Below are 22,129 nucleotides of genomic sequence, written 5' to 3'. Positions count from 1 at the left end.
GACGCAAACGTCCACCTGCTCACGGCCTCATCTTCATCTTCATCCTCTGTCTGACTGTCTGCTCCAAAAAACAACAACCTTAACGCCGCCTAATTGGTGATGTCATCATCATCATCATCGAGCCCGCATTGCAGCTTCGGCGTCTGTGTCCAGATGTGTTCAAGTCCGGTTCCTCCTCACACACACACACACACCTCCAAAAGCATTCGAACAGGCTTCACGCACGCACACTCTCCCACCTTCCCCTCTCCGTGAGCCCGCCGGGCCAATCACGAGCGGAGGAATCCCCCCCCCCCCCCCTTTATATCCCCGCCCATCTCCCCCCCCCAAAAAAAAACCCTCCGACTGCACCTCCTTCACCCCTCCTGCTCCTCTGGGAGAGTCATCTGTCAGCCCCCGGTGACTGCTGGAGTGTGAAATTAAAATCGGGTAGGATGTGTGTGTGTGTGTGTGTGTGTGTCGGCCTGCATATATGTGTGTGTATGATTGAGAGATATTTTGTATGTATATGTGTGTGTGTGTGTGTGTGTGTGTGTGTGTCCCAGTAGAACAGAAGGTCAATAAGAGGCCTTTGGGAGCCATAATGTCGCCCCTCAGGCAAACTGGAAAACTGAGCTAATAGAGATGTCACCACTGACACACACACATGTAAATATATTTAACACAAAAATACACAAAAATACACAAAAACTGTCTCATCATCTCACGCTGTGATTAGCAAATCAGAGTGGTTTGCTTGTAGTAAACAGACAGCAGGTGTGTGTGTGTGTGTGTGTGTGTGTGTGTGTGGAGGAATGTGTGAGCTCTGAGGGAGTTTTGTGTGTGTGTGTGTGTGTGTTTGGGGGGGGGGGGGCACAGTTTTTCTTCATATGACATCACATGGTGAACGAGGGAATGCGTCACACGTCTGTGAGTTGTTCCGCGGTAAACCGAGTGTGACTGAGAAGGTGCTGCAGTCATGATGTCTTCATCACATGTCATCCTCAACGCAGGAAAAGGAGTAAAACTTTAATTTTAAGGGTCTGAAAATCCTGCTGATGTTACAGGAAGTTTGCTTCTATTTACAGCATTTATAGAGATTGAAGCAGTTATGGTGGCTGTGTTGCTGAGTTTATCTTCATATTAGTTTATTTGTATGTATTTCCTCTAAAGAAATTCTACATATTTGCATGTTTAGCTGCTGTGCACTGACTAGAAGAGTTGCTATGTTAGCAGTTAATTGGAATTATTATTATTATTCATTGGAAATATAATATTCAGTCCTTTCCTGTGAACTTACTAAAAATGTACAGTGACAGATCAGTTCCCTTGTAGGAAATTATTAGGAAACTGTTGGACCTGTAAAATAAATGCTGTGCCTGAAATATTTCTTTATTTGTGCACAATTTGGCGCCAAAAATGCAACAAAGAATTCACAGCACACATGCTACTTTTTGCTAGAAATCCCTAAATGCAACACTTCACCTTTGATGGATGTGAAAATTACAGTCATGTGACACAACATCTGTCAGCCACTTATGCAGATACTATGAGTTGTCTGTGTTTAAAAGGTCCTACGTAAAGAAACTTACCTTGTAATTATTGTTTAAAAAATATTAATCAGACTTACTAGAGTCTGTTCTTTGAATATGAAGGGGTGTAATAATTCTTTATCTTTTCCAAAACTGTTTGGTTCATTGTGACACTTATTTTCACTGTTGTGCTCTTCAGTTTGATAAGAAAATGCACTCGGAGTAAAATTAAGCTGCTATTTAATTCGAATCTTACACACAGTTTCTTAACTTCATGTACTTCTATTTGAGAGATACTTAGAGAGGATTACTGACAGTTTGTAGTTTGCAGGGAGGTGAATAAACCGTCGGAGGACTTACATCTTGCAGCAGCTTCTCCAGGTTCTCCTGGAGCTCGTAGAAGTATCGGGAGGTGATGAGGCCCTCTCTGCTTTTCTCCAGGCAGTCTCTGGACAGCTCTATCAGCTGATGGTGGATGAAGCTCAGGACCCCGTCGGCCAGCGGGCAGACCTTATCCGGGGCCGAGGAGGAGAGCAGATCAGCCAGACGCTCCTCCATTTGAGCCGTTGCCTGAAGGGGAGGAGGAGGAGGAGGAGAGGAGGATAGGAGGGGGGAGGCAATTACAGATGGGGGGAGAGAGGGATGAGTCACCGAAGAGGTAAACGAATACCAGACACATGGAGAGACATGTATAGACAATATCACGTCATATATCGGAGAAAAATCTTTCTAATTGACTAATTAATAGTTCAAAAAAGGAATATTTGGCACCATGATACTATGATATAAACATCCTGAAAGTCCTATAAGACCATATTACATCTTCATAACAGCATATTTACACAAATATAGAAACAAATATTTGTCTAAATCTACACAATCTAGACATAAATCAACATTTTTTGTGGGTAAATTGACAAAAATGACACAATCTTTAAGTCTCAAACACACATAATCATCAAGGAAAACAACAAATTGTGTCCTGTGACGTGTTTCTATGTCTTGTCCAATTAAACGTGCTCAATCCTCAGTGATTTTATTGTGTACAGGAAGTGTGTGTTACAGTACTAACCTTGGGGAACCTCTCCTTGTACACATGGTTCATCATTACGATCTCATGGTCGAAGGAGATCGGCGAGCGGCCGGGACTGAAACAAAACAGAAACAAACACACAAATCCAGATGAGTCAGGTCATAGATGTCTTAAAGCCCCTGGAAAGAAAAATCCATGATTGGCTATTAATCAAGTAATTTGGGATCTAATGTGCATATAGTAAACACCTAAAAACTATGAGAACACAGCCTTTGACATAGCCTATATAATTCTTTAGAAAGGGGCTAAACTAGGGGAATTTATTACGTAATAAATATCTGCCCAATCATATTTAAGAGAAAGATGATTGACGTGGCTATCTGGTCAAGCTGACTTTACAACACTTACTCTCATCTCCCCTCATGAGAAAACAATGCAGTGCACTTTTCTTTGCTTTTAGCTAGAATGAGAATTCAAATTAGCCTGATTTGGTTTGAAAGTTACTGTGTTTAGTTAACTAGCAGACTTGGGTACACCATCCAAATCTGTATTAATCACGGAGTGGATAAGTAGCTCAAAAGTGTAGCATAGCAATGCTAATGCTAACCGTTTCATGTAAGTGAATGAAAGATGCTAAAACACTTAGCTTCGTAGTGTGGAAGGTATAGTTCAATAAAAACAGATATGTGTGGTCTACTCTAGTCTCCCAGTTAGCTGATTAGTCAAGATAACTAGTAGACCACTGGGGTAATTGATAATAAGCTCAAAAGTTTTGAATTGAAAAGCTAATGCTAACCGTTTCATGTATGTGAATGGAAGATGCTAAAACGATTAGCGCCATAATCCAGGAGGTATAGTTAAATAAAAACACAGTTTCAGGTGGTCTAACCTAGTTTGTTAGATAGTGGATTATTCAAGCTTTAAACCAAGTAGGGTCCATTGGATAGATTTGGTAGTTAATAGCAAAGCGTTTAAGCTAATGCTAACCGTTTCATGTATGTGAATGGAGAATGCTAAAACGATTAGCATCATACTCCGGGAGGTATAATTAAATAAAAACACAGATTTTGGGTTATTTGGTTTGTGATACAGAGCAAAGCTACAAATCCTGGCGTCTTATGTATTTAAATCTACAAACAGACACAGATGCATCGACCTCCATGTTGCCTACGTCACAAAAACGCCAGTGTCATAATCTGAATTAGTATATTGTATGTTGATCGTTGATGCTCTTCTCCGTTCAGCGAGTGTTTTCACACTCTGGTGTCAGAAAATAATGTTTAAAGATGTGCAGGATGCCCAATGTTGAAATAAATATAATGTTGATTTTTCTTTCAGTTTTATGTAACAGAATATATTTATATTTGGGTTGTTTTCAGGCTTCAAACATATGAATCACATCATAGTAGATATTGACTATTTATTTTAAGTCACAATCACGATCATAGAGGCTAAAGCTTAAAAATATGAAGGGACAATGAGGCCTAATGTTCTTTATAAATATATCAATGTTTTTTCAGTTCTTCCCAGCAATATATGACAATAATTCTGAGGCTACAAACAATTGTTTTCATTATTGATTACATTATATTTTATTGACACAAAAGGATGAAAAAGAAAAGCAGTGAATCGTCTCATTTGAGAAGCTTCAACCAGAGAATATTTGGCTTTTTTCACCATTTTTGCTTAAAAAAAAAAGAGACTGAAACAATTAATCGAACAATTAGTCAGCTGACTAATCGATTAATCAACAAATTGGTTCCAATCTGACTAATTCCAAATGATATAATTAATTAAATTAACGCAACATCAATTCAATTACATTCACTTTAATTAAAGATGGAGTTCTTCAAGTGGAAGAAATGTCTGAATGAAAAATGATAAACTCATTTATTTAAACCTGCCAATTATAAAACTATAAGACGATTAGCTTCTTAGCTGCTGTAGCTGCAGGTCTGATGACTGAAACTCCACAACAAAGGATTCAAAAGCTTCCTGCAGCACCTTTTATTTACAGGTGTTAACTAACATGACTCCCTACAGCAGGAAAGAGAAGATATTTTTTATATTTTATATTTAAGACTCTACGAGATGTGTTTAAGAGCTGTTCCTGAGCTGCAGAGACTGATGTGACCAGTCTGGTGTGACAGATAGGACTGGTCAGGTCACCAGAGGAGGAGGATGAGGAGGATGAGGAGGAGGATGATGGTCACATGTACTAACAGGACCTCGGGGGTCTTCATCATATGTGCGTCTTTGGTGGTGTAAACTGAAGACCATGACAACCTCTGGACTCACATGGCTGCACAGACAAAGAAGACACCTCTGGAGACCTGATGGACTGAGAGCATGTGTGTGCGTGTGTGTGTGTGTGCGTGTGTGTGTGTGGCTGTCAGCGGTGAACCGAGGAGGTCTACCGCTCAGCCGCCTCACTGCAGCGAGTGTCCGTCAGTTCTCGGGGGGGTTTTCATGACCTGACAGGCAGACAGTGATGTCTCCTTCAGTCCATACGAGCCTCAAACAGAATATCAATCCATCCGTCCATCAGCGGACTCTATTTTCTCTCTACTTCCTGTCTCCTGGGACGCTTTCTCTTTTCTTATTCTATCATAAACCCCCCTCAACCCCCTCAACCCTCCAACCTTTCTCTGCAACCAGACAAAATAGCGACAGCAGCAATATCCTTGACCTTTCTATGTCTCACTTTCAGGAGAATAGAGGATGGAGACAGGTGACAGGCAGTGTGTGTGTGTGTGTGCTGTATTATTCATTCCTCCCATTTATGACTGTAAACATTTGCTTCTAAATATTGCAGTTGCAATTTTTAGCGTTTGGTGCGCGACAAGATCATCTACATGTTAATAAATCATGTTGTTATTTTGTCCTAAAATCATATTTTTTCATTAAAGAAAACAAATCTGACAGCGAGATGAGAAAAACGGTGAGTGGACACAGCCAGGCCATAGAAACAGGCTCCCCAGAGACCTCCATCCACCTCCCTGATCTTCAGAAACTGTGCCGTCTATGTGGGGAGAAAAGTCGATGTGCAGTAAAAACTGCAAAATATATTAAATCTTGTCATAATCTGAGAGAAATAAGCTCTGTAGTAAATGTTTCTGTGTGATTACATCTGTAAAATAATATTTAATATTATTGTTTATATTTGCATATTATTGTATAATTATTAATCATCTGTCTGTACTGTTTCTGATCTGTCAATAAAGCTTATTTGAATTTGAATGTGAGATGAGATTATTTCACATTTTGTGTGGTTTTCTTGTTGCTGACACTTTATTCTGTCTTGTTCTTTCTTATTATTCCAACATACTGAAACAAAAGTTCTGGACTTTCCCCTCTTGTTTTAAAGAAGAAAATAATGATGATGAAGGATTAAAACTTTATTATTAAACTGAGCAAAATAACTTAATAATGGTGAATCTGACTGAAAAAAACAAATGTCAATATAATATAAAATTATATAAATTGAATAAAAATGTAAGCAAGATAAAATAAAAAAATATTAAATTTAGTAAATAATACAAATTATTATAAAAAACAGAACAAAGAGTGAATATTACAAAGTGAAGAGAAGGCAGGTGAGTTTAGGGCTCCAGATGTTTTTGTAAATATGAGTCATTGGTGCACACACACACACACACACACACACACACACACACACACACACACACACACACACACACACACACACACACACACACACACACGAACACACACACACGTGACCTGTGCGATGAGGTAATGCTTTAAGTCATCCATCGGCAGCTCAAAGTCCAATTACCAGCTTAATAGGAATGAGAACAGCCTGAATGTGACACATGAGCTAAACGTCATGGAGACCATTTATCACCATGACAACACACAGAGTGACACACACACACACACAATACAGCACATTCACATGTTTCCATTTTTCTTTTGTTTTAACTTGTTGTGATTTTTTATTTTGTTTATATCTAATTTACTGCACTATTAACAAAAACGTGATAATAACTTGTTGTAATTCTCTTTAAGACTCTAAGAACAACAATATTCTCACTTATCTCTAATAAGATAAGAGATAAAACTTTATTCACCTGGATAACAGAGTGACAATAGATTTTTTGAACAGCTGTATCTCTCTATGCAGATCTAACAGCTGTATTTTGTTTTTATTAAATTTTAAAGTATCTGTCTTCACTACGATATGATAGTGACGGCTGGAATTGTGATTTAAGTGCTCAAAGACAATCAATATTGGCTAATAAATTCCAGTTTATACATTTTTATGTTTCAGCTACAAGATGAATTTACTCTTGTGGGCAATAAAGTAAAAGTTTTGAAGTATCTCCAGGTTGAAGTTGTTTCTACTTTGCCATTTTTTCAATCAATGTTGAACTTTTATTAATGACTTTTAATGTGAAACATCTTTGGAATAGAGCCTTTCACATGGCAGCTGTAAATAACAACATTAAAGACGGATCCATTTAATTAATGGTCCCAGTAAGCCACTTCAGTAAGTGAGTGATATAAGAGAGCTGGAACTGGTGCAGCCATCGTTAATTTATATTAATTCCACCTGAGCTTCTCCTGCTCAAAGCCAAAACGTCTGCTGATCAATTAATTAGCGAACGATAACAGTTCTTCAGTTAAAAAGAGGAAATTAAAGCTTCATTCTAAAGATACGTGAGAAAACTGTTGATTTGTACTTTTGGGTGAATCGACCCTTTAAACAAAGAAAACATCACCAAACACACACACACACACAGCCGTCACTAGTGATGTACGTCAATCACCTGAAGCTCAACTTTAAAACTCTCCTTTCGTGAGTGTGTTTCTTGAAAAAAAAAGAAAGAGAAATCAATCAGAAGGCAGTGGACTCTGCCACTGGGCTCAGTAAGTAAAGGTTAGCCCAGACAGAGATGGATTCACTGCCGGAGGCTGTTATGTACTTTCTTTAATTTTCACAGAATATCTTCTTCTTCTCCTCCTCTGTGTGTGTGTGTTATTCTTCTTGCTCTGAGCAGCTGAAGCCTTTTTATTAAAATAAAGCTTCTCTCGTTCACAGCGAGCTGCGGTGGAGGTCGGAGTGAAATCCCCTGGATGAATAACACGAGAACGCCAGACAAAGGCTAATTAGAACATGGCTATATTTCTGCTGTAATGGGAAATAAAAATCGCCTCGCGGCAATCCTCGCGCGAAACGTCTGCGTCATTATTTTGAGAAACGACCTTGGAGACGGAGGCTTTAGGAGAAGTAGTGTGAGAGTTTCTCCGGGGATGTAAACTCAAGAAGTTAGGACTGTAAGGAGAGAAAATATTTATGACATGAAATATAAGACGAAAGATGTTTCAACCCTGCAGGGTTCAGATGATTAAAACGTCGTTGAAAAAGGCGTTTTCTGTTTTTTTCTTTCTTTCTTTCGTCTCCTCAGCTAAGTGGTGATGTCACATGTGAGAAAAGACACTCAAAATGCAAAAGAGCTTATTGGTGGAGAGGCTAATTGAAGTAAATCAGACGAGACAGCGAATCAGATGGTGGCGGTGAGGCGAGGGGGTGGGGGGGGGGGGGGGGGGTGTGAGGAGATGGTCTGTGTGTGTGTGTGTGTGTGTGTGTGTTATATGTGTGTGTGTGTGTGAGAAAAATAACATTGATGCTTCACAACTGAGGCGGGCGACTCGGGAAATGAGAGGCCTAATTGACCGTGACAGAGAGGCTGGGCAGGACGTGGATGAGGTGTGTGTGTGTGTGTGTGTGTGTGTGTGTGTGTGTGTGTGTGTGTGTGTGTGTGTGATGACCACAGAAACCTCAACATCCCAGTGATGATAGTAACGATCCTGCTGAAAACATCTTTTAGTAAAAAAACCTCACAAACTGTTTGTCAGCAGGAAGAAAATGCAGAGAAATTTTATTCTCTAAATTCTAAAATAGCGTTGAAACGATTTCTGAGGCTTTTATTTAAAAACAGGCCTTTATTTTGAAATTCCCCTAATTTTATATTTTATCATATTTTAGTGTGTCCTTATCTGCTCCTGTTTTAATTTGCTTGATTAGAGCTGCAACAATCAGTTGATTAAACAGCAACTATTCTGTCATTTTTCAAGCAAATAAACCAAAACTTCACTCGTTCCAGCTTCTCAAATGTATCTATGATGCTTTTGTTCATCTTATATGATAATAAACTTCATATTTTGGGGTTTTGTTGAATAAAACAGCACTTTTATATGTTAATTAAGGGTTTTGGGACATCATGACGAACATTTTTCATGATTTTCTGACATTTTCTATAAAGATTAATAGAAAAATAATCGGCAGATTAATCTATAATGAAAACAACTGTTAGCTTCAGAGCTAATCTTGATAAATTCTGCACAATGTACGTTTTTACTGCACTCATTTTATTGCAGTCATACGAGTTTCTCTTCTCCGACAAAAATAATGTTTTCAGTCTCTCATTAAATCCAGCTGTTTCTACTTTGCAGTTTTTTTCGATCGGTGTTAAGCGACCGCTGGTGGAACTTGATATTTCCTGCAGAAGATTCACATGAAGAAGAAAAATTCGCCCTTTGACACCGTGGAAGGTTTTTAATGTGAGATATTTGTGCAGGAAGTAAAACTGTCAGCAGCTTAACAGCAAAGTATAAACGACTGGAACCAGTGAATACTGGTCGTGTTACAGCAGCAGCTTCGGTACTGTAGTAGTTATTACAGTTATTTACACTGATTTAAATTCAGTTTTAAGTTACTGTTTTGAAGTTTACACTCTCTAAACTACTTTTACTACTTTTAAACTGCAGACTGTGGAAACATCAGCTGCTTTGCCTCTTGAGAATAAAAGTCATGAGTTTCAAGCCCCTAAAAACGCTGAATAACATGCTGCTCAATTTATTATCTTACAATTATCATTCAAAACTAAAATACATTACCAGCTAATAAGAACACATAAGTCACAGGTTTTTAGGTCTAGAACAGGGTCGGCAACCCGCGGCTCTTTCAATCCTCTGCCTTGGCTCCCAAAATATCAATAAATAACTGCTATTTAATTTTAATTTATTTTATTTTATTTAGTTAGTTTATTTTAATGTAATAGTTGTTATTTTGGAGAGTTAGGTGATCTCGAGCCGTTGCCAGGCAACAGGCAAGTGCATTTTTTGAGCAGTCTACCCCCGGTAAGCTAACGATGGAAAAATCCAAAAAAAGGAAAGATTTCTGATGAAAATAGAACTTTTAATGCTTCATGGACAGATTTATTTTGCTTTTACTGTTGACGAGAGAGAACAGTTCACCTGTTTGTGTTACACCTGATGTTTTATTAACATGCTGCTTCTGATATCTGATATTTCCTTTGAGGTACTTCGTACATCCACACAGGTTGGAGTTTTGCATAAAATATCTTAAAACTATCTTAATGACCTGTAAAGCAGATTTATGATTAAAAATACTCCTCCTGACCTTAATGACAGTGCCGAGTGTATCACTATTATATCTGCAAAATATTAAGTTCTTGGCAGATTCTATAGATAGATAGATAGAACTTTATTGATCCCCGAAGGGAAATTCAAACTTTCAAGAGCTCATCGAAATCAAATATAAAAAACAAAAATGGCAGAATAAACACAAGAACTCCTAAACATGTGTGTTACCTAAAGTAAAGCATGTAGTCAGTCTGTAATGGCGTCCAGGTTGTTCATAACATAGTTGACAAACTAACTAGCAAAAATATGTTTTCCCTTAAAATATCAAAAAAGTTGTTAATGCTGAATTAATATTGAGAAAATACAATACATTTGCACGTTTTTGTTTATGTGAAATATGTACCCCTATTTAGATATTCACACATAAGTGTAACTATAAGTGGTGTCATTTTAGGGACCAAACAGATTTTATGGCTCCAGGTGGGTTTTATTTGGTGGGAAATGGGTTCAAATGGCCCCTGATCTAGAAGAAGTGACGTTTATTATTATTTTGATGAAAAGTCTGAGCTAGACGTGTTTGTTTACTCTGGACCTGTGTGGAAACAGAGAGACAGTAGTTTTTATATATGTTAAGTGAGAGCTGATGTATGTGATAGAACAGAGTTTGTGGTTTTCCAGACAGGAAGTCAATGAGGAGCCACGACTGAAGAACCGTGAAGACGATTCATCAGTGTCACTGCGAACTATGACGCGTGTATGATGGATGGATGAGAATCTGTCAGCTGCAAATATGTAGAGAAGTGGACGGTGGACAGATAAAGAGAAGAGGAATATGTAATAGATATACGGCACACAAAGACTAGATTTGGGAGAGAAGGAAGGCCTGAGGGAGAGACGAATAAAAATGAGAGACGAACAGAGACTAAAGGGAGTGACTGTCATCTTTCACCGCACAGCTATAAAATTAGCATATAATTGTGCTCTGAAGCTCATAATTATTTATTCGCTCTCTCTTAAAAATACATGTCTTCCCTCGATCCCTCCCCCCTCCTCCTGGGTCCAATCATCATCATCATCATCATCATCATCATCATCATCATCTTTCCTCTCACTCATTGAATTTCTCTCTTCTGCTTCAAACCATCTGTTTCATTCACCACATCTCTATTTTCTTCCTTAAGGTATTTAAACTGGTCTGGATCTGGATTCAAACGTCTGCTGGTTCCAGGAGTGTTTTCCCATTTAGATTTTTTTCTTTAAACATCATCCTCTATGTTACATAACACAGAAACACAGGACTAGTTATTATTACTCTAACTTTGTTTCTGAGTAAACAAACTTTTTCCATTAGTTTGGCTATAAATGGCTATAAATACTACAATACCCATGAGCCTCAGCTGTCGTTGCTATGGAGACGAAGATAGTCAGAGGTGTAAATTAGTTGTTGTATTTGTAAACAAAACGCAGCACCATGGTTACTGAATTTATCCAAAACTGACTCCAGCTCACCGTTAGTGGAGCTTGGTGAACTGATTGGATGTTTTCATGCTGAAATGCATCATGGGAGTTGTAGTTCAGAATCAGAATCAGGTTAATTGCCAAGTAGGTTTGCACATAAAATGAATTAGCTGTGTTGTTGTGGTGCATAACGATCAAAATATACATAAAATAAGGGAGAATACGAGCACAAGTTAATAATCATAAATAATATAGAAAAATATGTTCTAAAATGAAAACAACAGGCCCAAGTTTTTATCTACACAGTCCTCCTTTGATCTATAACTTTTTTTAATCAAAGAATCAGATATTTTCTAACACTGCTGTTCATGTTTTGTACTGCTGGTTAAACTGGGAGAGTTTCATGTTGATTCAAGCTGTGAGTCACGTATCATTTGTCTATAGGAAAAAACCAACAGGACATTTACTTTTGTAACCAGCGGCGTCTAAAATAGCTCTTTCCACTTCACAACTGTATATCTGTATTACGACCCCCCGCCTCTCTCTCTCTCCGCAGCTTTCTGTCGGTTATTTATCTGCACTTGCAGACAGTCTGCAGGCTGCTCCTGAAGAGGCTTTTAAAGATGCTCGCCGCTGGTGGACTAATGTGATGTCAGGCTTTCCACTGAGGCTCATTCACCCTGCACATGATGGGGGCTGACTGTCAGACACAGTGGAAACACTTTTCAAAGTCACCTCCATGAAGAATATCTGCTCTCTTCACAGCTTTCTTCATCTCTGTAATTGTAAACGCTTTTATGATAACTCTGATAAGGCGGGAACATTTTATAACAGCTAATTCTCAAACTTTTTCAATGTTTTACCGTTATGTTTTCTAAGAGAAGACGGAGAAAGGTTAAATAAGGACACAGGGAGATGGTGGATTACCTGAGATAGCACACACACACACACACACACACACACACACACACACACACACACACACACACGGAGCCTGACATCAATCAACAAACACAGTGGGACTCTAATCAGATACACACCATGCAACTCTCGCCTTTCTAATCTCGCCCTCTTTCATCTCAGAGGATGTAAGAATTCAATATCTCCCAGTAAAGTAACAGAGATGAAGATAAAGAAGAAACAGAGGTGAGATCAAGCAGAGGAGAGAAGAAGAACGAGGAGGAGGAGGAGGAGGAGGTTTGACATGGGAAAAGGCAGCGACAGACTGTTAATGGGTAAAGTGGGTGAAATCTTAAAGAGGCTTTTGACAGATGGAGAGCTGCAGATGGACAGAATGAATGAAACCACAGGTGGAAGGTGAACGTCAGCGATATGAACATATGAGGGAGATGAATCTGACCTTTCTGAAGACGGACACACAGTAGGCTAATGTTTGTCCATCCAACCAGTCTCTTCAGGTCATTCTTTCAGACTACAGTTCTCTGTTTATTAGCATTATTTTTGTCTTATATCTATCAGTTATTTAGGAAGAATATTTCAAAAAACAACATCGGCTGGACAAAGTGTTGTACAAGTTTCAAGGCTAAAAAATTTGCAGTGAAATAAGAAGCAAAGAAAGTTCAGGTCCAAATGTCGACAGCTAATGAAGGCAGTTATGACGATATTTCTAACAGTAGCATCAGTTTCAGGTGAAAACACTGCAAACACCTGCTGTAGAGGAGATGTGAGGATGTCAAAGAGATGCAAAATGACTTTAAGACAATAAGATTTTAAATTAAAGTCTTAATTGCACTAGAAGCTAATGAGGAGAGTTTCTCCTCTCTTTTTGGTGCCTTTGAGAGGTCGAGCAGCAGAAAATGACGACTGACTGATACCAACATGTTGCTCAATGAGACAATAAATAAAGTCATAACTTTCTCCAGATCATGGGGCGATGGGTGAAGACAAAGTGGATTTAATTAATGAATTGATTTGTTTCTTAAAGATGAGATTATGACGTAGACACTAGGCACTGTGCAGAGATCCCAGTATTTGTATTTGTATCTGTATTTGTATTCAAATAAAAGCATAAAGAGGCTTAAAAATCCTGTTTTTGTTTTTATTACACTTTCAGTTTTAGAAAATTAAAGTGTTCATGAATAAACTACCTTATAACGTGTAGGGAGGAACTTCAACAGTGATTCTTGCTTTGCACTTTTCATTTATTGTCTTTTTTTTTACGACCTAACTTTGTGTAAAGGAGAAGAGGAACAACAGGTGATGAAGAGTCTTTAAGAGCACTTTGCTAGTGTCAGTAGCTCAGCTTTATCTCTGGGGAACACCCCAACAAATAACTTTAAATATTCGTATAAAAACCCACTATTTGTGCTTTGAAGAATAACGTATTTGTATTCAGGCGTCAGACCTGAGCTGCAGCAGATAATCAGAAATCCAATAAGTTTGTGTATGAAGTGATTCAGCAAATCAGGTTGCACCATTAAAACTTAAGAAATGTCTCATCTAGTAAACACTTAATTAATGTGTGAATCGGTTGCTAGGAAACATCTGAAAACTATGTAAACAGGAAGTCAGTGTAGCATCACAAGCTGTGACATCACTTCTATAAAAAACAAACACTTTTAGGGGCCAAAAGATATAAAAATCTTAACAAATCTTATTTCTGTCTGCACACCTGCAGGAACATCTGTGTTTTAGTGATATTTGTTTTGTACTTTGAGGTTCAGTGTTTAACTCTTCTTTTACTGTTCAGTCTCAACAGATTATATATCAGCAAGCTCATGAAACAGCTCTCAGGTTAATATGCAGCGTTTAGTAGTTGTAAATATTTATTAATAACTCGTCTCTACATGAGAACCAGTCTGTGAGGTGCAACTGGTTTTAATCTAGTGATAAATCTCCATTTATTAAACACTGACGTTATAACAGATCCAGAACACCTGAACCTCTGAACTGTGCTCATCTTCACAGCTACAATGAATAAACTCCAAACCAAACTAAATTTATAACATATAGATTTAATAACTGGTGTTTTGCGGCTGCAGGAAGCGCTGTGTCGGTTGCTGCTTGCTGCAGAGACACACACAGTGTTCCTGCAGGTGTTTGTGACGTCATGGTCCTACCTGAGGCTGCGGGAGCGCGGTCTCATGGCGGGGGAGCGGCGTCCCTCCTCGTCCGTGATGCTCTCGGAGCTGAAGTGTTTGGTGAGGAAGTGCAGCTCGTCCGGAGTGGGCTGGAAGGGCAGCTGGTGCAGCTTCTCCTGAGATGAACAGGAGGACTGTGAGAGGAGGAGCACAGAGGGAGCACAGATTACAACCAGCACTGGAGCTACTGCGGGGGGGCGGGGGGAGGAGGGGGGGTTAGGCGGGAGCTAGGCTAGGCCGGGTTAGCCTCCACGGTTTAAGTTTAACTGGTTCCAGTAGGAGGAGACACGGAGAGAAGGTTACGACCAGCGCCGGAGCTTCTGTTAGAGTTAACCAGCAGTAACGGACGACTGGTTTGTTCTCCAGTTTACACTGGTTCACACTGGCAAGTTAACGGCGGTAACGACTTCCTGTCTGAAGATCTGAAGCTGCAGAGTCACTGACGTCTTTTAAATCACTGCTTAAAACTTTCATTAATCCTCACTCAAAGTTTTATTTTAATAGTTCAACAATATCTTCAGTTTTATTGTATTTTATCTGTTTTATTCTCTGTTCATTTAATTGCTGGATTTCATTAATTGTGGTGCTGAATTATTTGTTTTTGTCCTTTGTAAAGCATTTGAAAGGGTCTATATAAACAGGTAAAGTTTATTATTATTATTATTATTATTATTGTTGTTGTATTAGTCAGACAGTCAAATAAAACAAACTACAAGACAGTATGAACAGTATTTCATCACTACTTTTTAACATTTTATAGGGAAAATGAATCAAGAGAATAATCTGACGATTGATCAATACTGAAATTATCTGGAAATATTCTGGATTGGACACACAGACTGTCCTGATAATTATATATTGATAATATCTGATATATGACTGAATTACAATAAAATAAATTAAGATAAATGATCCAAGTTGCTATGAGAATAATGTTGGAATATTAAAAACATATTAAAGCTGATTTTTACAGTTTTAATGTTAAATCCTCATATTGCTGTTGTTTGTCTCTCTGAATAACGTAACATCTCCTGCTGCCTTCATGAGATATTCAAGCTGACAGAACGAGAGTTTCTCTTCAGATAATAATGCTGTAATGAGGTTTGTGGGGAAAAAGCTCCACCGTTTCTGTCTTGTTTTCTTCTGTTTTGCACAAAACGACCAGTTTTCTCTGCCAACTGAGTTGTTGTTCTGACACTTCAACTAACGAATCATCTAATCAATGATCACCGAGCACCGAGAGTCCTTTATTGACCCTGATACGTGGACTGAAACGAGGCCTGCTCCTCTGCTATCACAGCCAGCTAGCAGCTACGCTAGCAGTCTGAAGCTAAGAGCTGCTTTCACACCCGGTGGATTCAGCTCCCTGCCTTCTGAAGCAAGCTGAGCCTCATTCTACAAGCTGCAGCTACAGAGAGAAAACCGCACGCTGGGGTTAGGGAAGGAGATGAAGGAGCAGCAGCAGAAGGTAAAAGGGAGGAGGAGGAGGAGGAGGAGGAGGAGGAGGAGGAGGAGGAGGAGGAGGATTAGACCAGTAGGGAAGGGAAAACGAGAGGAAACAGAACAGGAAGCAGAGCTACACTTGAGGGCATCAGCGAGGAGAAAACAAGAGGTTTGTTGCTTTGCAGTTACAGTAAATAAGAGGGAGTAGAGAGCATTTATCTGCAGCTTTTTGGGGGTCTATAGGATAAAAGACATACAGTTACATGCACATAAACAGTAGACATGATGCTGAAAGAGAGAGAAAGAGATATTTACCGAGACAGTGGAGCTGGGAGTGTTGGTGCCATAGCCAGAGGAAGGCAGCGAGGCCAGAGACCAGCGTCTGCCATCCGTCCTGAAGAAGAAAAAGAGAGGATGAAGACATCAAAACATACATTTTCTCCCCATGTCAATAAACACCTACACATATCGACAGGATGCAGCAGCGTCACATTTAGCAAAATAAAAGGGGGATTTAATTGAAGGAGGGAAAATGCAAACACAAGGACGACATGGACTCAGGAGTGCGGGGCAAAGCCGTGAGGAGCATCCAGGTAAAGTGAAGCATGATGGGAGTCCACAGTTCGTCTGCTTCTTACTGACACTAAACATCTGGGATCTGATTCATTAAAGAGCGAGACTGCTGTTATTCTACAGAGAAGAAGAAGAAGAAGAAGAGACGCTGCGGCGTGGTGGCGTGGTGCTGGGGGGTACATGTTGATGTCGTTGAAGTGTGTGTGTGTGTGTGTGTGTGTGTGTGTGTGTGTGTGTGTGTGCTCAGCCATGCAGGACGGAGAGCAGGAGGGTGACAGCGGGAAGAGTGAGGAGGAAGGTGAGGCTCATGTAAAAGGGTCAAAGGTCAAAACTGAGAGGTTACCTGTCAGCCCTGTGTCCGTGACTGTGAGGGAGACAAGACAGGGTTGTTTTTTTTGTTTCTTTTCTTTTCTTTTTATTTTTTTAGCTGTTTGTGTCAGTCGGTCAGTCACACACACACACACACACACACATACGCACGCACGCACACACACACACACACATACGCACGCACGCACACACACACACACACACACACACACGTACGTACGCACGCACGCACACACACACACACACACACACACACACACACACACACACACACACACACACACTCTCATATTTTTGATATTTTGAACAAAAACAGAGTTTGAATCATGAAATTAAACATTCAGAGTGTTGAGCTGCTTTCAGGTGAACACTGCTGATAAGATAATTAGTGTGTAAGAATTTAATTAATTGTAAGTTTTTCTGTTTAAACACCACTAAAGTATAATATGATGATCTTGAGGCCTGAGTTAAAATCTAGTTTTAAGGCCTTTATTATCTCATTTCTTATTGAGCTTCCATGGTGCTGATTCCTACATAAATAATGTGTTTAATCAAGTAATCAACTAATATTAAAAAATACATACATAATGCACAGAGAGAGGGAGAAACAAGGTGTCAGTATGAGCTCACAGACCTGATAAATTGATATAATTAACAGTAAATATGTGTTAAGAAAGTTCTGTAAAATACCTGAAGTGCCACATTTACACAACATCCTTAATCTGTCAATTATTTAATCATTTAATCAGTTGATTGATGATATTGATGATATTGACAACAAAAAATCTAGTAAAGATGTTAAAGTTGACGGCTGCGACCAACATTTAGTCTGTTCTAATTCATATAAACATCAAACCATAAAATAAATCAACAGCTGAAATAAAACATTATGAGCTTGATGAATGAAGGATTTACTGCTGTGTGGTTTTATCTTCCTGTAGCTCATAAACAGCTGAGTGAGACTATAAACATTAATACAACACAAAGCCACAGTTATATTCCAGAAATGAGACGAATGTCCTGGATCATAAGGAGGTGAATAAATCACATTTCAGTAAAAAAAACATGAATAATGCATCTGAGAGCACAAAGGAAAAATAATAAAGAAAGAAGATGCGTCTCTATAATTTGTTGAAAGGTTTCAGACGGTGATGCCAGAAGATTACAGACATCACAGACGTGTTCATGAAGGACAAATAACAGACCTCAGCTCTACGATAATCTGCATATTTCTGACGGGCTGCAAACGCTTTCATATTATTTTTCTCATCCTTGGCAACAGTTTGATGAAGCAGGAAGCTTCTCATATCAAACTCCACCACATGATGTCACTGCTGTCACAGCGTCTGTGGCGCCGCTGCGGCACCGAGGTCAGACAGACAGACAGGGAGGGATGGAGGGATTTCCAATTCAAATCAACATTAATGCTCTTTTTGGCTGATGCTGATGTTTGATGGTGTTGTCATGGAAACACCCCAGAGACACAACAGGAAAAGGTGTGAATCATGAACATTGGTGAACATTTAAAGAGGAGGGTTTGCAGATAATTTCAGTTTTAATCTGGTGGCGTGTCTCATGTTTAATAATTTAATTTTTTTAATCCATTTCCTCTGACATCATCATTTCACACCAATAACTTTTATTTATTTATTTATCATCCTGCAGCTCTTTGATGCTGCAAATCTGTGCATGAAGCAGCATGTGGAGGATAATTTACTAAACATTTATACATGTCACAGGTTCATGCATAAACGCTCACACACACACACACACACACACACACACACACACACACACACACACACACACACACACACACACACACACACACGTTCCTCCTCCTTCCCTCTCAGTAATTACTATCTGTTCTGAGAGCCCAGACAGATAAGAGGTTTATTAATCCCGGTTTGAGTGACAGCCTCAAAGTGATCATCTGCCTCCTCATCTGCTCACACACTATCATCATCATCATCATCATCATCATCATCAGAAGCAGCAGCAGCAGCAGCGGCAGCTCGTCTATTAAGGCGCCGAAGACATCAACACTAAAAGGCTGTAGTACAGCTCAGACATGAGCTCAAAATCTCCACTTCCTGTCTGATTAGTGACGTAAGCTGCTGCTCCACATGTAGAAACTGCTTCAGGATTCCTGCACCAACTAATCCATGTGCAGTAAAAAGCTTTTGTTATGAAAGAATTATATTTTACATCAGTTTAAGGAATATAATCTAGATTTTAGAAATACTTTCGTCATGAAAACCTCCCAAAACTAAAAATAGTTCATGCAATTTTTAAAGATATTTATGTTCAGTTTCATTTTCTGCTAATTTTATTTCCCATCATTAAGATCTAAATGATGTTTCAAAGCCTGGAATCAAGTTCTGCTGCGGAAATACAAAATTACTCACTTATGCACAGTTACTGCAGTGTTGGATTTAAATATATCAAGTTAAAAGATACTGAATCATCCTGTTAAATATACATCAAGTGGAATTCCAAGAAATAAAAACACACCAGGGACGTGACCTCAGTTTTTGCAGGAAACCTCGTTTTATCATTTAACGACATTCACCAAACGTCTCGGAGCGTCTGTGTTTAACGTCGTTAGTGAAACTGTCTGACCTCCTGACTCACATCAGGAAATATCTGATTTAAAGAAAAAAGTGGAACAAAGAGTCCAAACATTGAAGCTTTTCAGTTTGTGAAGCTACAAACGTTTTCTGGACGATACTGAGAAAGTATTTGGGTTGAATATGAAGCTCTGCAGGTCTGAACGGAGCCTTGAACTGTACTTTAATAAAACTGTAGAGTGAAATCATCAAAACAAACCAATGAAAACTACATACATATATATATATATATATATATATATATATATGTAGATTTGACAGTAGTTGTGTCTCACCTGCGTGCAGGAACGAAGGAGAAGTGTGCAGCTGTGTTGGGGGAGAAGTTGCGAGGGCTGTCCAGAGGGCTGGTACCTGAGAGACGGACAGAAGGACAGAAAGAGTGAAGACGGAGATCAGTCAGTGTTGAATATACTGAACATTTCAACTCTGTTTCATATAAACTCAGTAACTTTATCACAGTATTTTCCTCCCGGTTGCCACGTTTAAGTATTCAGAGTTTAACTACAGCTCTGATTCACACGTCTGACTGACTTCTTCTCTATAGCAACGCCCGCCGAGGCTCATGGGTAATGTAGTATTTAGAGTGATCGAACAAACAAAATTGAAATAACTCACCGATCACAGATAATTAAAACTGATAGTGTGATTAAATTATCCAGGAGGCTCCTGTGTTTGTATGTTGAGAAACATTTAGGATATATATTTAAATAAAAAAGTCTCAAGTGCAACAGGCTCCTTCAGATGTGGAGATAATGACGGTGTGTGTAAGCAGAGTACATGTGTGAAGTGCTGAGGATGAAGTGAATTGGAAGAGACACAAATATAAAAGAGAGAGAGAGCGGCTGTAATAAGTGACAGAGAGAGTTTGATCGAGTGTCTCGTTAAATTAGCGGCGGCTGAGACGAAGGTGCGAGGTGGAGAGATGAGAGGGATGACTAATCTTTTCTCCTCCATCCTCACGGAGGAGAAGTTCAAGGTAAAGGAGGAGAAACTGTGTTTTTCATCTTCTGCTGAACATCTGAAGAGATGCAGAGATGCAGAGAGAGAGATGTACAGAAGGAGAAGTTGAGGCTTCGTGAAGAGAAGGACGGACGGAGAGAGGGAATCAAAGGAGCGTAGAACGAGAGGAAGGATGGAAGACGTCTGATATAATTACTGCAGTATTGAAGCAAGTTAATAGGTTGATTATTACAGGTGCATTTATGTGCAATTTAAAGAGGATGTTTCCTTTGAAATGAGACATTCAGGGCTGCAACTAACAATTATTTCTATTATCTATTAATCAACCAAATATTTAATCTCCTGCAGCAAAACTGATCTCTTCACACGTCTCGTTTTGTCCAACTAGCAACAACCAACACGGACAGTAGCTGCTACGTTAGCAGCTTTGAGTCACAACCGTCAGTCCTGTAAAACCATATGAGTCAAACTCAAGGCCGAGAGAAAAAGCAGGCATTGACCGAAAACTACATTTCCCACAATGCATGCCGATTATGTTACACATGAAGTGATGGTATCCCGCCGCTAGACTGCGATGTATCAACATCAATGAGATTTTCCCAACAAGTAATGACCCCAAAATGTCCAGAAAGAGAAAAACTGATGCAGTTTCAAGAAAGAACATGGAGCTAGAAATATTCTTTCCCTCTCAACTGTGACAAAAAAGTTTTGAACAAAGTTAATGTCATAACTTGTGTTTGATGTTATTTTGGATCGTTGATTGATGAAGTAATGTAGGTTTCATTATAATTACAAAGCAACAAGCAAACATATTTTTTTTTACATCTATGTAAATATATATATATAATATTTGTAACTTGAATAAGTAATACATTCAGAGTTATTTTACATTAAGGAGTAGTTACATGTAAAAGTTACATCTGGTCCTTTGAGGGGAACGATTACGCTGATGAGGCCCTCGGTGAACATGAGTTTGACACCCCTGCTGTAAACTGTGATGTGATTAGTTTCTGCTGCAGTTCATGGTGATATAGTGACTCCAGGTGGCGAGCTGTCTCTGGATATCTCGCAGTGGAATTAACATCTACGAGAGGAGCAGACTGAAAACGACGAGAGTTGAAGCGCTAAAAGTCGAGATCCTGCTTAGTTCAGTTTGTCTCTACCTGCTGGGTGGCTAATGCTAACTAGCAGCAGTCTGCAGACATCAGAAACACAAACAACAGCATATTATTCCATTACTGAGCGGACGTCTCTGCTCTGTCTGTGATGAACCTGTGATCTACTGGAAGCATCTGGTTCTGACAGTCGTGAGCTGTGTGAGATAAATTCACCCACCGAGCAGAAAACATCTGCAGCTCAGAATGAAGAGGTGACGCTGCTGCTGCTGCTGCTGCTGCTTCATATAACAGATGATCCTCTGCTGAATAAACCTGAGATTATTTAATAAGCACGTTGACACCTTCAGTCATTCACACACACACACACGTAGAATAACTGAGACGAATATTCAAGGACGGTCGATCTGGATGGAAACTCGGCTGCTCTGAGAGTCCAGCGTGTAACTAATAATTCACCGGAGGCTAGACGACAGCGAGGGTGAATATGTGCTTCACACACACACACACACACACACACACACACACACACACAGAGACTGATGGGAGGGAAACGCTGGCG

General features: G+C 39.3%; 1 protein-coding gene across 9 annotated transcripts in view; it reads right to left on the bottom strand.

Annotated features, from left to right (window-relative positions):
- The window catches only part of mast2 (microtubule associated serine/threonine kinase 2), a 202,339-nt gene that overhangs the window by 31,784 nt on the left and 148,426 nt on the right, over window positions 1-22,129 (bottom strand). For 5 of the 9 annotated variants that reach the window (XM_067596126.1, XM_067596130.1, XM_067596133.1 and 2 more), the window contains 6 exons: window positions 19,768-19,843; window positions 16,876-16,896; window positions 16,275-16,353; window positions 14,496-14,650; window positions 2,584-2,659; window positions 1,872-2,081 (listed from right to left, as the gene is read on the bottom strand). In XM_067596126.1, coding sequence (XP_067452227.1) covers window positions 1,872-2,081; window positions 2,584-2,659; window positions 14,496-14,650; window positions 16,275-16,353; window positions 16,876-16,896; window positions 19,768-19,843 — 617 coding nt within the window. The remainder of the gene's footprint in view (window positions 1-1,871; window positions 2,082-2,583; window positions 2,660-14,495; window positions 14,651-16,274; window positions 16,354-16,875; window positions 16,897-19,767; window positions 19,844-22,129) is intronic. The other 4 variants (XM_067596128.1, XM_067596134.1, XM_067596127.1 and 1 more) reach the window with 3 other exon arrangements.

The sequence above is a fragment of the Thunnus thynnus genome, chromosome 8, assembly GCF_963924715.1.
Source record: "Thunnus thynnus chromosome 8, fThuThy2.1, whole genome shotgun sequence".
NCBI lineage: Eukaryota > Metazoa > Chordata > Actinopteri > Scombriformes > Scombridae > Thunnus > Thunnus thynnus.
Note: the sequence above shows the minus strand (reverse complement) of the source record. Positions and strands in the feature narration are given on the sequence as shown.